This window comes from Bubalus kerabau, chromosome 18 (assembly GCF_029407905.1).
Source record: "Bubalus kerabau isolate K-KA32 ecotype Philippines breed swamp buffalo chromosome 18, PCC_UOA_SB_1v2, whole genome shotgun sequence".
NCBI lineage: Eukaryota > Metazoa > Chordata > Mammalia > Artiodactyla > Bovidae > Bubalus > Bubalus kerabau.
The window spans coordinates 27969023-27983726 of record NC_073641.1 but is presented as its reverse complement, the minus strand read 5'-3'; the positions used below and the strand labels follow the sequence as shown (position 1 = coordinate 27983726).

General features: G+C 42.8%; 1 protein-coding gene across 2 annotated transcripts in view; it reads left to right on the top strand.

Annotated features, from left to right (window-relative positions):
• Positions 1-506: 506 nt before the first annotated feature.
• ITGA2 (integrin subunit alpha 2) overlaps positions 507-14704 on the top strand; it is a 106909-nt gene continuing 92711 nt past the window's right edge. For both annotated transcript variants that reach the window (XR_008705034.1, XM_055555263.1), the window contains exon 1: positions 507-774. Coding sequence is in view for 1 of the 2 variants with exons in the window: in XM_055555263.1 (XP_055411238.1) it covers positions 717-774 (58 nt within the window). In the remaining variant the exon portion in view is untranslated. The remainder of the gene's footprint in view (positions 775-14704) is intronic.

Sequence of the window (14704 nt, the reverse complement as noted above, 5' to 3'; positions counted from 1 at the left end):
CACCCCGCTAGCTCCAGCTCTTGCAGCAGCTCTTGCAGCAGCTCTTGCTTAAATATCACTTCGGGATAATCATAACTTGTGGGCAGATCTTGTTTCCTGTCGGGTTAGTTTCTAACCTGGTCATTCTGCGCTTATTTTTGTCCGTTTCTCCACCCACTTGGGAAAGGCAGAGAAGACAGGCACCGCGCAGCCCCTGAGAACGGTGACTGAGGCTCATGGCTCCCCCGCAGCCCTCCCACCCCTGCCAGGAGCCGGAAGGCCTGCACGAGGGCCAGGGTCTCTCGGGGACCCGGGGTCTCCCCCGGGCTTACGTCAGACTGTCGGGGGGCGGGGTAGTGACTGCCTGACTTTCGCCGTCTGCGGTGCAGGCAGGAAAGGCCCCCAGGCACGCGGTCCCCATCCCCGCGGCTTCCTGGACTCCGGGGCTGGGATGGTGTGTGGGGGTGGAGGTGTGGCTTCCGGGGGTGTGGAGGAGCCAGGTGCGGCTCTCTGGGCGGAGAAGGGGGGGCGAGCAGGGCGGAGCAGACCGGGGCAGGTCTGGTGTGTGCCGAAGCGAAGGGGCGGGCCTTGGCGCTCCGGGAGCTGCCGGGCAACTTTTCCCGGCTCACGCCCGGGAGCGGGAGAGAAGCCCTCGGGACGGCTTCTGGAGCGTCTCAGTGTCCTTGGATCCCCGCGCAAACCCACAGCAGCTCCAGCGCCAGGGCGACGGGCTCAGGATGCAGCCAGGACGGAGAGGCGGCACGCCGCTGCAGCTGGTGTTAGTGCTTAGTCAAGGTAAGCGACGTCTTTGCTCCGCATCGGTTGCAGGAGGAACCTGCGTGGGTCCCCGGGTGAGGGCACGAGCCAGGAGATCTGCGCCAAGGAGGCGCAGGCGACGCGCGTCTCTGCTCTGATTCCACGTGGACCCAGGCTTTCAGCCATCCCAGCGGGACGGAGAGAGACTCCCCATTCCGGCTCCGGCTCGCCCCTCCCTGGTGTCCCCATAAGGCGTGTCTCTCACCCTGTCTGTAAAGCACCTTTCGAAGTTAACTGGAAGCGCGCTTTGCTCTCAGGCACACACGCAAGCGCACACAAGCATGGGGGAGTGGGGATTAGCGGGGCGCCTGCAGTCCGGCTCAGACAGGTGCCCCGCCGGACCCGGACTCCGCGGTTCTGTGCATCCCGGCAACTCGGTCTTAGGAGGTAGCCTGCCCCTCAGCGCGATGCCTGGTGGCTTTGCAGGAGCCCGGGAGCCCAATACGCTTATTTTTCAACCCGGAGCGTGTGAATAATGTCCTCATTTCTCCAGAACGCAGCACTGCTGTGTCTTCCCTTGGGGGACGTAGGAAAACCTAAGCGCCTCTTAAATGCTTGGCAGAGGGGAATTCTTCTGCCCTTCTGCCTTCCTCTTATTGTTGTAACGTCGTCTATTCAACGAATGTAAACTTAGGTCCGGAAAAAGTTCTTTGCACTTTCTCGATCTCTGGCGCTACAACAAAAGAATTACCCGCAGCTGTAGCTCCTAGGGCAAGGCGACGAGAGCTGGGTCCGCCCCTCTCCTGACCCCTTTTTCACTAAGTGGGGAAATGAGTCTAGGGGTGCGACCACAGTCCATCAAGAGTGACTTGTCCAAACTTTATCCAGAGCCTCGTGTGTGCTTATTTCAAGAACTTTAGTTTACTTTTGGGGTGGAGTTGGGGAGTCACATTTGTATTTTGTAATTTGAATAGCTAGCAAAAAAAAGTGGTCTCATTTTCAAATGTTTATAAGCAAGAGGATAAATCTTTGCTAAACTGCCCTCCTTTGAGGCACGTAGCCAGTTGCTGTCCTTGATCCTGAAAGAAATCTAATGCAGAAGATCCTGTAGCCTTTGCTCCAGGTTAGGGAAATAGCAGAAATACAGAAAAATAGCAGAGAAAGAGAAATAGTCCTCACCCCAGTAGAGAATAGGCATCAGTTAGTTTTCTTGTCTAATCCTGGGTCTGCTACTTCAGATATTCTCTCCTGGGACCCCAAAGATGTTCTTAGGGGCCATCAACCCTAATCTAGAGGTTTTAGATAAAGTTACTTTCACCTTGAGATTCAGTCCCTGGAGACCACCACCTTCCTAAGAGCTAATGGACCCTTCAGTCCAAGCTTTTCAGCTCTCTTCAAGTACCCTTTATTAACAGAAGCTATGGAAGTATAACATCATTTTCTTACTTTCGAAGTGTTGAGGCTTGTTCTTAACAAAGCAGTGAGAAATAACTTTAGAGGAATGTGGTACTGCAAGGCCTGAAGTAAGGTTCAGAGTTTTCTTTCCCCCAGAGTTGGTTAACAAGGACAGCTCGACACCTTGCTGCAAGCCAGCAGAGGTGATATAAAATGACGTCTGTCCAAACAGTTTGTGTAGTTCCTCGTTCCTCCTGCTCCAGGTATTTCCTTACTCAAGGAACAGGTTTTCTCTTAATTCAGGATGATCGTAATAAAGCTTTCTCATTTGTGATCTGAACCCAAGTTCCCAGGAAAACAGCATCATGTTTTTGATACCATGAATATCCAAGATTAAAGTGAATAATTGAAAGCTCTCAGTTTGTGACAGGTACAGTTTTTTATGGCATGACCCTATCTGTATAAAATTTTTGAGCACTCATCATTATTATACATACATATTTGTAGTTGTTTATAGGTTATATCCATGTGTAACTGTTCAATATAAATACCAAAAATTAAAATGTAAAAGGCTCATGTGTGTGTGTGTATTTGTACTTCTAGCATACACTCTAGCATATAAGCCAACCACTGTAGAAACTTAAAACCCTCAAATCTCATTTTAACACTTAGATTCAGATGGGCTGTCTGTAAACATTCTCACAGGTATTTAAGAAAAAGCAGTGCTCTTAGTTTGGTTTCATATTTATCACCTTTCATTGATCTTCCTTGATTTAAGTGCTTGCAATCATTGAAGTGATAACCAGCAGGTTGAGACTGGAAAAGAAAGACCATAAGAGCCCTGGATAATCCATAAACCAAGTTCCATAGAGGAAAGAGAATGTGATTTTTTAAATGTGTGATGTCACTTACACGCTCTAGTGTGTTGCTTGGCCAAGGATAATCCTTGCCCCTGGATTCTAGGCCTCATCTTCTGCTATCTCTGGTACCCTGCCCAAGTCACCCCTGCCTAATGAATATTTTCAAATCCCTAATTTCCCCAAGGGCTGTAAATATTCTAATTTGCCTCTTAGTAAGCAGGTCCTCCATCAGTGTGTGATTTGGCCGCTCTTTCCTCCTGAAACACCGTCTATCCCTGGCTTCTGTTCTCCCTGCTTGTCTCCTATTTTCCTGGCTGTTCTTCCTTAGTCTCCTTCACAGGCTTGGCTCTTTGACCCAGTCCGTGTTGGTGTTCACAGAGTTCCATGCTGGATCCTCTTCCTTCTCCCAGTTCTCTTTGGGCCTGCTCCCCACTCAGGTCAGCATCTCCAGCCAACTCTGCTGAGTTCTGGTTCAGTAAATATCTCCTCCTAGGCGACTTTGGGTCCCCAAACAAAGTGGATACCTCTCCTCTGAAATTTTTTCCTATGTCATCTATTAGTGTTTAATGGCAGCATTATGCTGCAAACATGAAAACCAGAATCTCTTCCCTTGTTGGCAACCTCACAGCCCATCTCCAAGTTCTGTCTGTTCTCCCCAACTCATGTGCCTTCTGCTCCCACCCAGTTCAGGCCCTCACTTTTTTGTCTCTGGACCCCTACTGTTTTTAAGCTGGTTTAACTGTGTGTGTTGCTTTGTCACCAGGGTTATCTTTCTAAACATTTATCTGTATCCAGTCACCCCCTTGTGTCAAACATTGAGTGGCTGCCCAGATCACGTAGTGCAAAGTCCCAATTTTGTGGCATGTCATAAAGTCTTTCACCATCTGACCGCAGCCTTCCTCTTCAGCTTCTTCTCTGCCACACTCACCCTGCACACACAAACAAGCACACAGACTGCACATAGGCACATCCACAGTACATACATTCCCGAGCCACTCATACACACCTATGTACACCATTCTGTATTCTGACTGCACTTGATCATACCATATTTGGGTTAGAATATATTCCAGATTATGTTATTTTGCCTTCACTGCCTTGATGCTTCTTCCCTTTTTCTCTCATCCGTTTGCAACTCACCTTTGTCCTAAGTTAAAAGAGACAACCCCAAGTAAAATGATAAAGTAGGGAAGTTTTTATAATAAAAAGGGAAATTTTAAGTAATCTCTTATTTCCAGGACCTATCCTCAACGACCTCTCTCCACTCAGCCTCAGCCCCTCAACCACCTTAGGCCACCATCCAATATGGTAACTCCCTTCCTCCACGACTCTCTATCTACATCTGCCCAATGTACACTAAGCTTTACTGTTCTAAATACTGGTTCTGGAGCTACTGTTCTGATTCACATTCGTGGAATGAGCCTTAGGATTCAGTTTTTAAGGGACTTCCCTGATGGTTCAGCATGTAAAGAATCCTGCTGCAATGCAGGAGACACAGGAGATGCGGGTCCAATCCCTGGGTCGAGAAGATCCCCTGAAGAAGGATGTGGTAACCCACTCCCAGTATTCTTACCTGAAATCCCATGAAAAGAGGAGCCTGCCAGGCTACAGTCCAAAGGGTTGCAGAGAGTTGTACATGACTATGCATGCACTCACGCCATGCCATTCAGTATTTAAAAACAATTACTCATACATTTCTGATATACAGCCAGGTTTGGAAGTAATTGCTTAAATACTGCACCTTCTCTTTCCTAACAAATAAAATTCCAAACTGCCTGTACCACCCTGTTCTGTGGTGACCACCAAGTCAGGTGTATTTCAACACTGAGAGAATGCATCAGGTCAAGTGAATTCCCTCTAAAGTAGGTGATGACTGCTTCTGTCTTAGTGTGCTGATAGCCCTGGACATATAAAAAAGGAAGAAGCCTGTTAACATAAAGAGATGAGCATCTAATGGTAGAATTTTAGACATTCAGCCAGATAAAGACCATTCAGTCTGTGTGTGAAAAATAAAGAATTTCTAGTGTATTATCAGCACCATTTGCGTTTCCATTGTGATTACCCTTTCCTGTTCTTCATCAAGCACAACAAGGCCAACAGCATCCTCTTCTGTGGCAGATTTGCTTCCTCTTTGGTGACATTAGCCAGCAGCTACTTTCAAGGGGATAGTCACAGAATTGTTCCCATATGTTGATTGCTAGAAGTAACAGGTTCTCTTTGATTCATGTTCCTTTCCAACTTCATAGTCATCAGTAAGAATGTATTGGTTGAAATACCATGTCTGTCTGTCCCTTTCTGAAAACATATGTAAACCTACTCTACTTCCCCATAGTAACTCTCATTTGGACAAAATGTTCAAGATATGATAAAAAGATATTTCAACTCTCTATCTTTGCCTAAATTTGAAATAACATATCTGCTGTTTCAAAAATCACTTCTACTACTCAAACCAACTCAGCCAGACACCCATATTTATTTGAATTTAAGTGATATGTGAAATTAAAAGACGCTTACTCCTTGGAGGGAAAGTTATGACCAACCTAGAGAGCATATTGAAAAGCAGAGACATTACTTTGCCAACAAAGGTCCATCTAGTCAAGGCTATGGTTTTTTTCAGTAGTCATGTATGGGTGTGAGAGTTGGACGGTGAAGAAAGCTGAGCACTGAAGAACTGATGCTTTTGAACTGTGGTGTTGGAGAAGACTCTTGAGAGTCCCTTGGACTGCAAGGAGATCCAACAATTCCATCCTAAAGGAGATCAGTCCTGGGTGTTCATTGGAAGGACTGATGTTGAAGCTGAAACTCCAATACTTTGGCCACCTCATGCAAAGAGTTGACTCATTGGAAAAGACCCTGATGCTGGGGAGGGATTGGGGGCAGGAGGAGAAGGGGACGACAGAGGATGAGATGGCTGGATGGCATCACCGACTTAATGGACTTGAGTCTGAGTGAACTCCAGAAGTTGGTGATGGACAGGGAGGCTTTTGGCGTGCTGCAATTCATGGGGTCCCAAAGAGTAAGACATGACCGAGTGACTGAACTGAAGTGATACTTGGGGCCCTTACATGCCAAAAATGTTTGCTTTTATACATTATCAATAAAGCAGCACTTATACAAAAGAAAATGTAAAAAATTTCAGGAAGAGTAGGGAAAATATTTGGGACCAAAAGTATCATCTTGACATCATATAAATGCTACCACCAAAGTCTTAATCAGCCTTGCTTAGCTTCAGACATTATGGAAAGACTAAACACAGCATAAGAGGGAAAGAACCATGGAAAGCAGTTACTCTAATCAGTAACTCCAAGATGCGGAGTGTGTGTATGCTTTTGTTATGGTAACTAATGATTTACCAGGAGGAGCACACAGAATAATGACTCTCTAAAGAGAAGAATCTTGTTACCACAAATCCTGAGACAACAATAGGTCTTGTGTATGAAAGTGATCCCTATGATCCCTCTTCTGATGAGATGTAGGTGCTTTGCTGCTCTGGTTACAGTGAATTCCATAAAACTTGTTTTTGATCATATCTTTATGTAACACTTGCTTTATGTAAGGCAGTATGCTGGGTCCAATGTAGAACCATAGGAACTTGAAATGTGGTCCAGAAAGGTTGTAAGCTACTTGGAACACATCTGCACGTGAGGGAAAGAAATTGTCTCAGTCCCTGGGAGGGGGCTGCCTAACCAATTTCATACCCTGACATCCACCTTTCTTAGAGAAGCCCAGTTACTGGGTTAATCTCTCCTCTGCACAACTAGGAGGTAATTGAAGGGTAATTGAACTGAACCAGTGATGATGGCCCCAGATCTCTTGCTACTATCTGATTTGGACATGGGCATATAATGGAATTTTAGCCAATGAGATGTGGAGAAAGCTTTCTGTGTAATTTAAAACTTGTTTTGTTTTTGTTGTGTTGTCCATGCCTATAACAAAGGTATAATGTACGTTTTTGTAACATAATAGATGTCATGTGGTTTCATGTAATTAATTGCTGAATAAGTACAGATACATTAATTGCTGAATGAGTGGTACAGATCTGCTCAGGGACTTTTGGGAAAGAATTTTTTATTCCTAAGAGAGATACTCGTTAATAAGCATATTGTCAGGTCTAGATGGGAATCTTGGAATAGCCGTAGCCATCTTGCAACCATGATGTCAGCTAGCCTGGGGATAAAGCCAACACACTGGCCTAGTGGAAAGAGAGAAAGAAAGCAGGTCCTTGATACTGACTTTGAGTTTCTGAGTTACTGAAATTTCAAGTCTTCATACCTCTTGGTGTTTTTAAAAATTTCCATGTAATTTGAAACTTATGTCGTTTCTATTGTTGTGTTGTCTATGCCTATGACATAACCATGTAACGTAAGTTTTGATAACATAATAGGTGTCATATGGTCTCATGTAATTAATTGCTGAATTAGTGGTATACAACTAGATGTTGAATTCAGAGAATGGAGAAATATCACTGAGACACGTTTGAGTATCAAACTCTGGAGAGGCCATCCTAAGGAATAAACGTTACCGTTCAGGTCTGCTGTGAAGTGCTTTGGAGTCCAGTTCTTTTTAAATGACTATAAGCGATAATTTATTGTGATCAGGAGTAGGCTCCGTCTCCTAGTTCCTGAACCAGATGTCTCAGATGCTTGAATAGGAAAGGAGAAGGCCATTATTTCAGGAGCACATTGCTCAAAGTATTCACAGAAAGTGAGAGCTGGGAGGTGAGCGGGCACTCTACCATGAAAGGCCTTTATAAGTCCTGGCAAGGAGCCTAGAGTTTATTCTGAGGACAGTTGGAGGGCTCTGAAGGGCCTTGAGCAGGGCAGTGATACACTCAGGTTGGCTCCTTGGCAGGTCACCCTGGCAGCAAGAGGGGACAGCAGAGTGAATGGTCTCATTTCAGCGTTAGAGATGGCAGTGGTCCAAACCCAGATAGCAGCAGTAGAGAAAGATAGCTGGGGACAGATGTGAAAGGAATTAAGGAAGAATCGACGGGGTTTGTTGATTGATTGACAAGAGTGGGAGACTGTAAGACTGACGCCTGGGTTTCTGATGTAAATAATTAAAAGGGGGGGCCATTCACTGCAACAGGGAAGGCTGAAGGAAGGCAAGATCAGAGGAAAAAGAGAGCAGTTCAGGTTGACAGGTTGAGTTTGAGACAGCCAGGTGTACATGTGCAGTTATTAGATGGTTGTATGCAGTGGTGTTAGAAACAGGAGCTAGAGTAAGATGGGGATAGAGAGCGAGGAGTCGTGGGCATCTGGAGAGGGATTGAAGATGTAATGTTGATGAGTCAGACGGAGACAGACTAGCAGGTGACTCTGGCTACAAGCTGAGGAGCCACCTTAGAGGGTCAGATGAGGAAGTGGAGACACCAAGGCGCAGCTGGAGGAGGGAAGAAAGGACTGTGGAGACTAGGGCGCCACAGAAGTGTTTCGAGAGCTTGGTCCACAGGATCAGCCCTTTTCCCTAAGTCAGGCAGGTCTGATGCCTTGGCGAGGGCAGTCTTCTCTGACAGACAAAAGCACAACCAGAGTGTTGTGGACTGAGGAGTCAACCAGAGATGAAGGGTGGGGACAGTGTCCGGAAGTTTGACAGGAAGAGAGGAGCAAGGAGCTAGAGGACTGAAGTGGGAACATCTGCTTAAAAACAAATATTGGAGAAACTTGTGTAAACATCATCATTGTGAGGGTTTTTTTTTTCTTTTTGTTTTTTTACTTCTGTCACTTACGGTACTGCACGGTACCCTTGTAGTTTTGAAATTTACATTGAAGCATCTGTATTTGGCAGGAGCCCATGACATGAGAGGAGAAGGGGGGAACTGATGTCCGTGGAAAGGATGCTGTCAGGGATAAAGGAGACGGAGGGGGAAACTGGATGTCCTGCAGCCCCGCTGGACAGATTAGAAACCACAGATGATCACGTGAAGGAAGGCAAAGCAGATTCTGGGCTGTGAAATGGAGAGGATGTTAATTGATGAGAGAAAGGTGAAGCTAACCAAGGCCTGCAGAGAGAAGACAGCAGAGCTACGGGAATCGGCACCTCCCACCCTCCAAAGTGGCTGCTTGGGTTAGAGGGAGCTGATGTATATACGCTTTTGTTTGCTTTAAAACATATTTACTGCATTAAAGCAGTTGTAATTAACAAGCTTACAGCTGTTTTTAGGGTGCATAATATATAAAAATATTCCAATTCTATTAGAATTAAGTTCAGTGCTTCAGTCACATTTTCTAAAAAAAAAAAAACAAAGAAATTCTTTTGTAGCTATAGATTTATGTGTCTCCAGTTAAGCTTTTAATGCTTTATTTCTATCTAGCATAATAAAGATCCTCAAAAATATCTTTTGAGAAATCTGAGTCCCATATAGCACAGAGAATTAGTGTCATCTTCAAAAGGTTCTGTTCTTAAAATATTAAAGCCTTTTATTCTGTGTATAACTCAGTGGTTTTTTTCAAGGCATTTTGAACATTTCCATTAATATAAATTAGAAGAGAAAGCCTACTCCTAATTTTGTTAAAGTTATTAGTTCAAGGTATTTGTAGTCAAATATTTTATCCAGTCTATGCCTGCCTACTCTTGTACATGTAAATTACATTTACTAACCAGTATAAACTTGAACTGCATATTTTTGTAATGTTTTCAGGTTCATTGACTATTGGGACTGTTCATAATTTTCAAATAGGTTTTTCTTCCTTTGAGAGAATGGTCTGTTTTATTGACCAAACAGTTCCTAGAAGATTCCTGCAGTATTATTCTGTGTCTGAAAGAGTAGCTGCAATTCCTCCTGTTATTAATTTAAAGAGACTAGAGACAGTTTGTACTACAGAAGCTGTACATAACTCCTGATCATTGAAAGGCTTTCTGTATAAAAATGAGGTTAATGTTTAAACAGAGCAATGAAAAAAAAAGAGTGAGGGATGCTGTATTGTCAGTGTAAGAGACTATTCCATTGTGTTCTGAAGAGCGTGTGCAAAGCCATTGTGTTCGTGGATGCCTTGAACATTGGCAGTTGTCATTCTCCCGATTCATTCAAAGGTGGCCTTTGTTGGTCTTTGTGCCGGCCTGATCTCATTTCCATGGATACCACGTAGAAATGCAGACTGAATGCAAGCTGGCTTCTGGTCAATTCAGTCAGATAACTCTATCCCAGATTGTTGACCAGCTTCCCTCAGGTCCTTTAACTAAACAGCCTCTTGGACACTTGTTAAGATATGGGCACTGAATTATAAAACCTTTTTGTAACCATATTCTGAATGTTAGTACATAACATAGATATTTCAGAGTAATTGACTTAGTTTTCTGTGTATTTATTAACATTGTTTTGGAGGGGAGGGGGAACATAGCTTTGAAAATTGAGGTACTTTTATATGCTCTTTATTTTCCTTTATATAAATTGTAATAGCCCAGATTAAAAAAAGTCTTAGTGTCAGATTGAAAGATGGTTAGATAATTTATGTAAATGTCATAGTGTCTTAGTTCTTTCAGGTTGCTATAACAAAATGCCACAGATTGGGTAGCTTATAGACAATACAAATGTATTTCTCACAGTTCTGGAGGCTGAGGAGTTTAAGATCAGGGTGGCGGCAAGGTCACGTTGTGGTGAGTGCTCCTTTCCTGGATCATAGCTGGTGGCTTTTGCCATGTCCTTGTGTGGTGAGAGGGGCTAGGGGCCTCTCCAGAGCCTCTCTTACGAGGTACTAATCCCCTTCGTGAGGGCAAAGCCGGAGCACCTCCCAAAGGCAGCCACCTCCTGGTACCATCATCTTTGAGGGTTAGAATTTCAATTTAGGAAGTTTGACAGGACACAGACATTCAGACCATATAGCATAGTAGTAGTAATTGTGAAGTCCCTTTTATTATTGCAGTATTTAATTTTTGCCCCTAAGTAATCATATTTTAACAGATCAGTATCATTTTATTTATTTATTTTGGCTATGGTTCAACTGAGACGAGAACTTGAAAGTGAAAGTGTTAAGTCACTCAGTCCTGTCCCACTGTGACCCCATGGACTGTAGGCTGCCAGGCTCCTCTGTCCATGGAATTCTCCAGGGAAGCGTACTGGAGTGGGTAGCCATTCCCTTCTCCAGGGCATCTTCCCAACCCAGGGATTGAACCTGGGTCTCCCGCATTGCAGGTGGGTGCTTAACCATCTGAACCACCAGGGAAGCCCCAAGATGTGACCTTAGCCCTTTTTAATACAGTTCCATAGTTTCTTATCTTTATCTGTGTTCTCTCTTTCTAAGATACAATTTAGCCCCTAACTCATATTCTGCTGCTGCTGCTGCTGCTAAGTTGCTTTAGTCGTATCCGACTCGGTGCGACCCCATAGACGGCAGCCCCCAAGGATCCCCCGTCTCTGGGATTCTCCAGGCAAGAACACTGGAGTGGGTTGCCATTTCCTTCTCCAATGCATGAAAGTGAAAATGAAGTAGCTGAGTCTTGTCAGACTCCTAGAGACCCCATGGACTGCGGCCCACCAGGCTCCCCCATCCATGGGATTTTCCAGGCAAGAGTACTGGAGTGGGGTGCCATTGCCTTCTCCAAACTCATATTCTGTAAATCCTTTAATCCAATTCAGTTGTCCTTCTCACATAGCAGTTGTCACATTCTATCTCAATGATCTGTTTACTTGGATTTACATCCTGTAGATCACAAAATCTGATAAGATGGGAGCCGTGTCTTGCTTTGTTGAATGAATGAAGCGTGTATGGCAGCTAATGTAGTATGGATTAAACGCACACTTTCTGAATGAATCCCAAGCTGAAAACGTTCTAGCACTTTCCAATTTGTATATGCACAGATCCTTTTATTTACAGGTTTATCCAAACACGCTAAAATATTCCTTTAGTTGATTTTTTTTCACTTTGACAAAGTTTGTTTGCTTTTGGAATGTTTCTCCTTTGTCTTGAAATGTCAAACTAAGATGGTGCTGTTTACAAATAACAAGATAAATTAAAGTATTAAGACAGTGCAGACATCTTTTTTTTCCCCCTAAAAAGCCCTTTTCTGTCCCCCTTTTCTGTTTTCATAAAGCAGCACTATAATTTATCTTCAACTTGACTATCTCTCCCACTGAATACACTTTTAAGATTACCTTTCATTCTATTTATCATTGTATTCCCAGGACCTGGCATGTTGTAAGCACCCAGATAATGATGTTGATGTATGGCAAAACCAATACAATATTGTAAAGTTAAAAAAAAAAAAATTAAAAAAAAATTTTTAAATAAAGATAGAATTTCAATAATATGAGGTAAATATGTCCATCAAAGTGCTAAACTTGATTGATACTTTACGTTTATAGCTTTTCTTTATAAAGCAGAATATTTCAATATCCTTATAGGAAACGATGTACTGATATTCATGTTAACAGAAAAAAATATATTTCTTTCTTTTGATATTCGTGTGAAAGTAAATTTTCATAGATATCATCACTGTTTATATGAAATTGACTTGTTTACCCTTTTCACTTATCTTCTGTATATGCTTTGCCATGCGGTCCTTATGTTTAGAACTTTACATTAATACATCCGGCCATGTCAGGGTTAACGATTGTCCCATTGTTGGATATTCAGGCTGTTTCCTGTGGGTTTTTTCCCCTCATTGCAAGTAATGTGGCTATAAATATCATTGTCGGAGAAGTTTTTTTCTTTCTTTTTCCTTTTGGACCATTTCCAAAAGCAACATTACTGGATCAAAACTTATCTTTATTTTTTAGCTCTTCTTGCATACTGAACACTGTGGTCATCAGCAGTGTGTGATTTTTACCACTTTTACTTATTTTTTGTAGGTTTTTTTAAACTTCTTATAGTTTGGTGAATGCAAACTTGTGCTTCATATTTACTTTAATTCTCATTCTTTATATTTATCAGAGTACATTTTAAGTTACAATTTTAAAAGTCTATCTTTTGAAAAATATATTAGAGTAGGATATTCTAGCTAGTCCTACAAGAAGCCTTAAGAGATCATCTAGTATTGCCAATAAATACCTCATTTTTACAATAACTAGTTTTTGAAAATGACTGAAGTCCAGGACTCCAACCTGCAGTCTATCATTTCAAGATAGCCTTCACAATTTCTTTTGAAAATTTCTTTGATAAAGTTCTCCTTGTCCCCTACTTCCAAAATGGATTCTAATCCATTTTCACTTGAGGAGTTGTAGTCATGTAGTTAAGATTTCCATACGTCTCTATGTCAGAATACTTTAGAGAGAAATAAAAGACTTTCTGTTTGCCAGAGCACTTGACTTTGAGTCTCTGAAGATTGTTCTGGTTAGCTGTTGCCATGTAACCAGTCACCCTAAAACTTGGTGGCTTAAAATGATGACCATCATTTGTTACCTCTCATGGTTTCTTGCATAGGACTTTGAGAAGAGCTTGGCTGGGCCATTCTGGCTTGAGGTCCCTCATGTGGTTACTGTCAGAGGGTAGGGTAATGGCACTCTCTGGACAGCCTGATTTCTTATTGGCAACTCAGGGATCCCAAGGCAAGTGTCCCTCTCAAAAGTGGCAGAAACTGCATGATCTTTTCTAATCGAGACTCAGAAATCGGGCAACTGCATCTATTCATCAAAGAAATTACCAAACCACACCTAGATTGTAGAGGAGGAGACTTACTCAGCATCTTGATGGGAAGAGCCTCAAGTCAATCCCAGACATGTTTTAAAACCACCACAATGACTTAATCAACTTAATGGTGTTTATAAGACCGTTGGTTGTTTACTTCAGCATTATTGGCATCTGAGACTAGGTAATTGTTTGGGGGCATGGAGCAGTAGGAGTGGCAGGAGGGGCTGTCCTGTGTACTTTCGGATGCTGAGTGACATCCCTGGTCTCTACCTACTAAATGCCAGTAGACACTCCCTTTCCCCACAATGGTATGACAACCAAAAATGTGCCCAGACATTACCAAAGGACCCCTGAGGGGCAAAATTGCTCCCAGTTGAGAACCCTTAATACATTGAACAAACATGTTCATGGCATCATGGGAGGAACTCCACCCCTGAAGAGCAGATTTTAATTTTATTGCCATTTTTCTGGATGACTTTGGATAAGTCACAGGCAAACTCTTCCCAACCTTGCTGGGTCACTGGGAGGATCAAATGGAATTGTGAACAGAAAAGTATTTTGCACGCTATAAAAGCAAATATAATGTTATTTTTCAAAATTTATATCCTTGGTATTCATCCTTTTCATCACCATTCATTATTTTAAGGGTCCTCAATGGAGTGCCTATCATTGGGCGGTAGAGTGTCAGACACTGGAGGAAACAGAGGATTCAAAGGAGCCCCCCAGGCCCTCTGCTTTCCATTTCTAATGTCACCTGTGGAAGAGAATCTAGATCCTTACTGAATATAAAATTTAACACTCAAAGACTTTTAAGAAAAAACTGCATTTTTCTTTCTTAATGAAAGCAGGAGACTGTTATACTGCTGTATATCAGAAGTAGTTTTAAGGGTCATTTTATGCCTTTGGCTTCGCACTGCTTTTTCTTCTTTTAAGCACTATAGCTATAAGCCAAACATTGTAGAGCTTAAATCTCTCTATGGAATAAATGTGTGGTTCTTTTCAAAGGGCCTAATTTCTAAGTTTAGCTGCTTTATTATTTTTTTTTGAGAGGAAGGGGGAAGGATTTTCTAAATTCTTTCCACAGTATTGTACTTTCAGCATGAAGACAATGCTGTTGAGAATGATTTCCTGCAATTTTGTACATGTTCA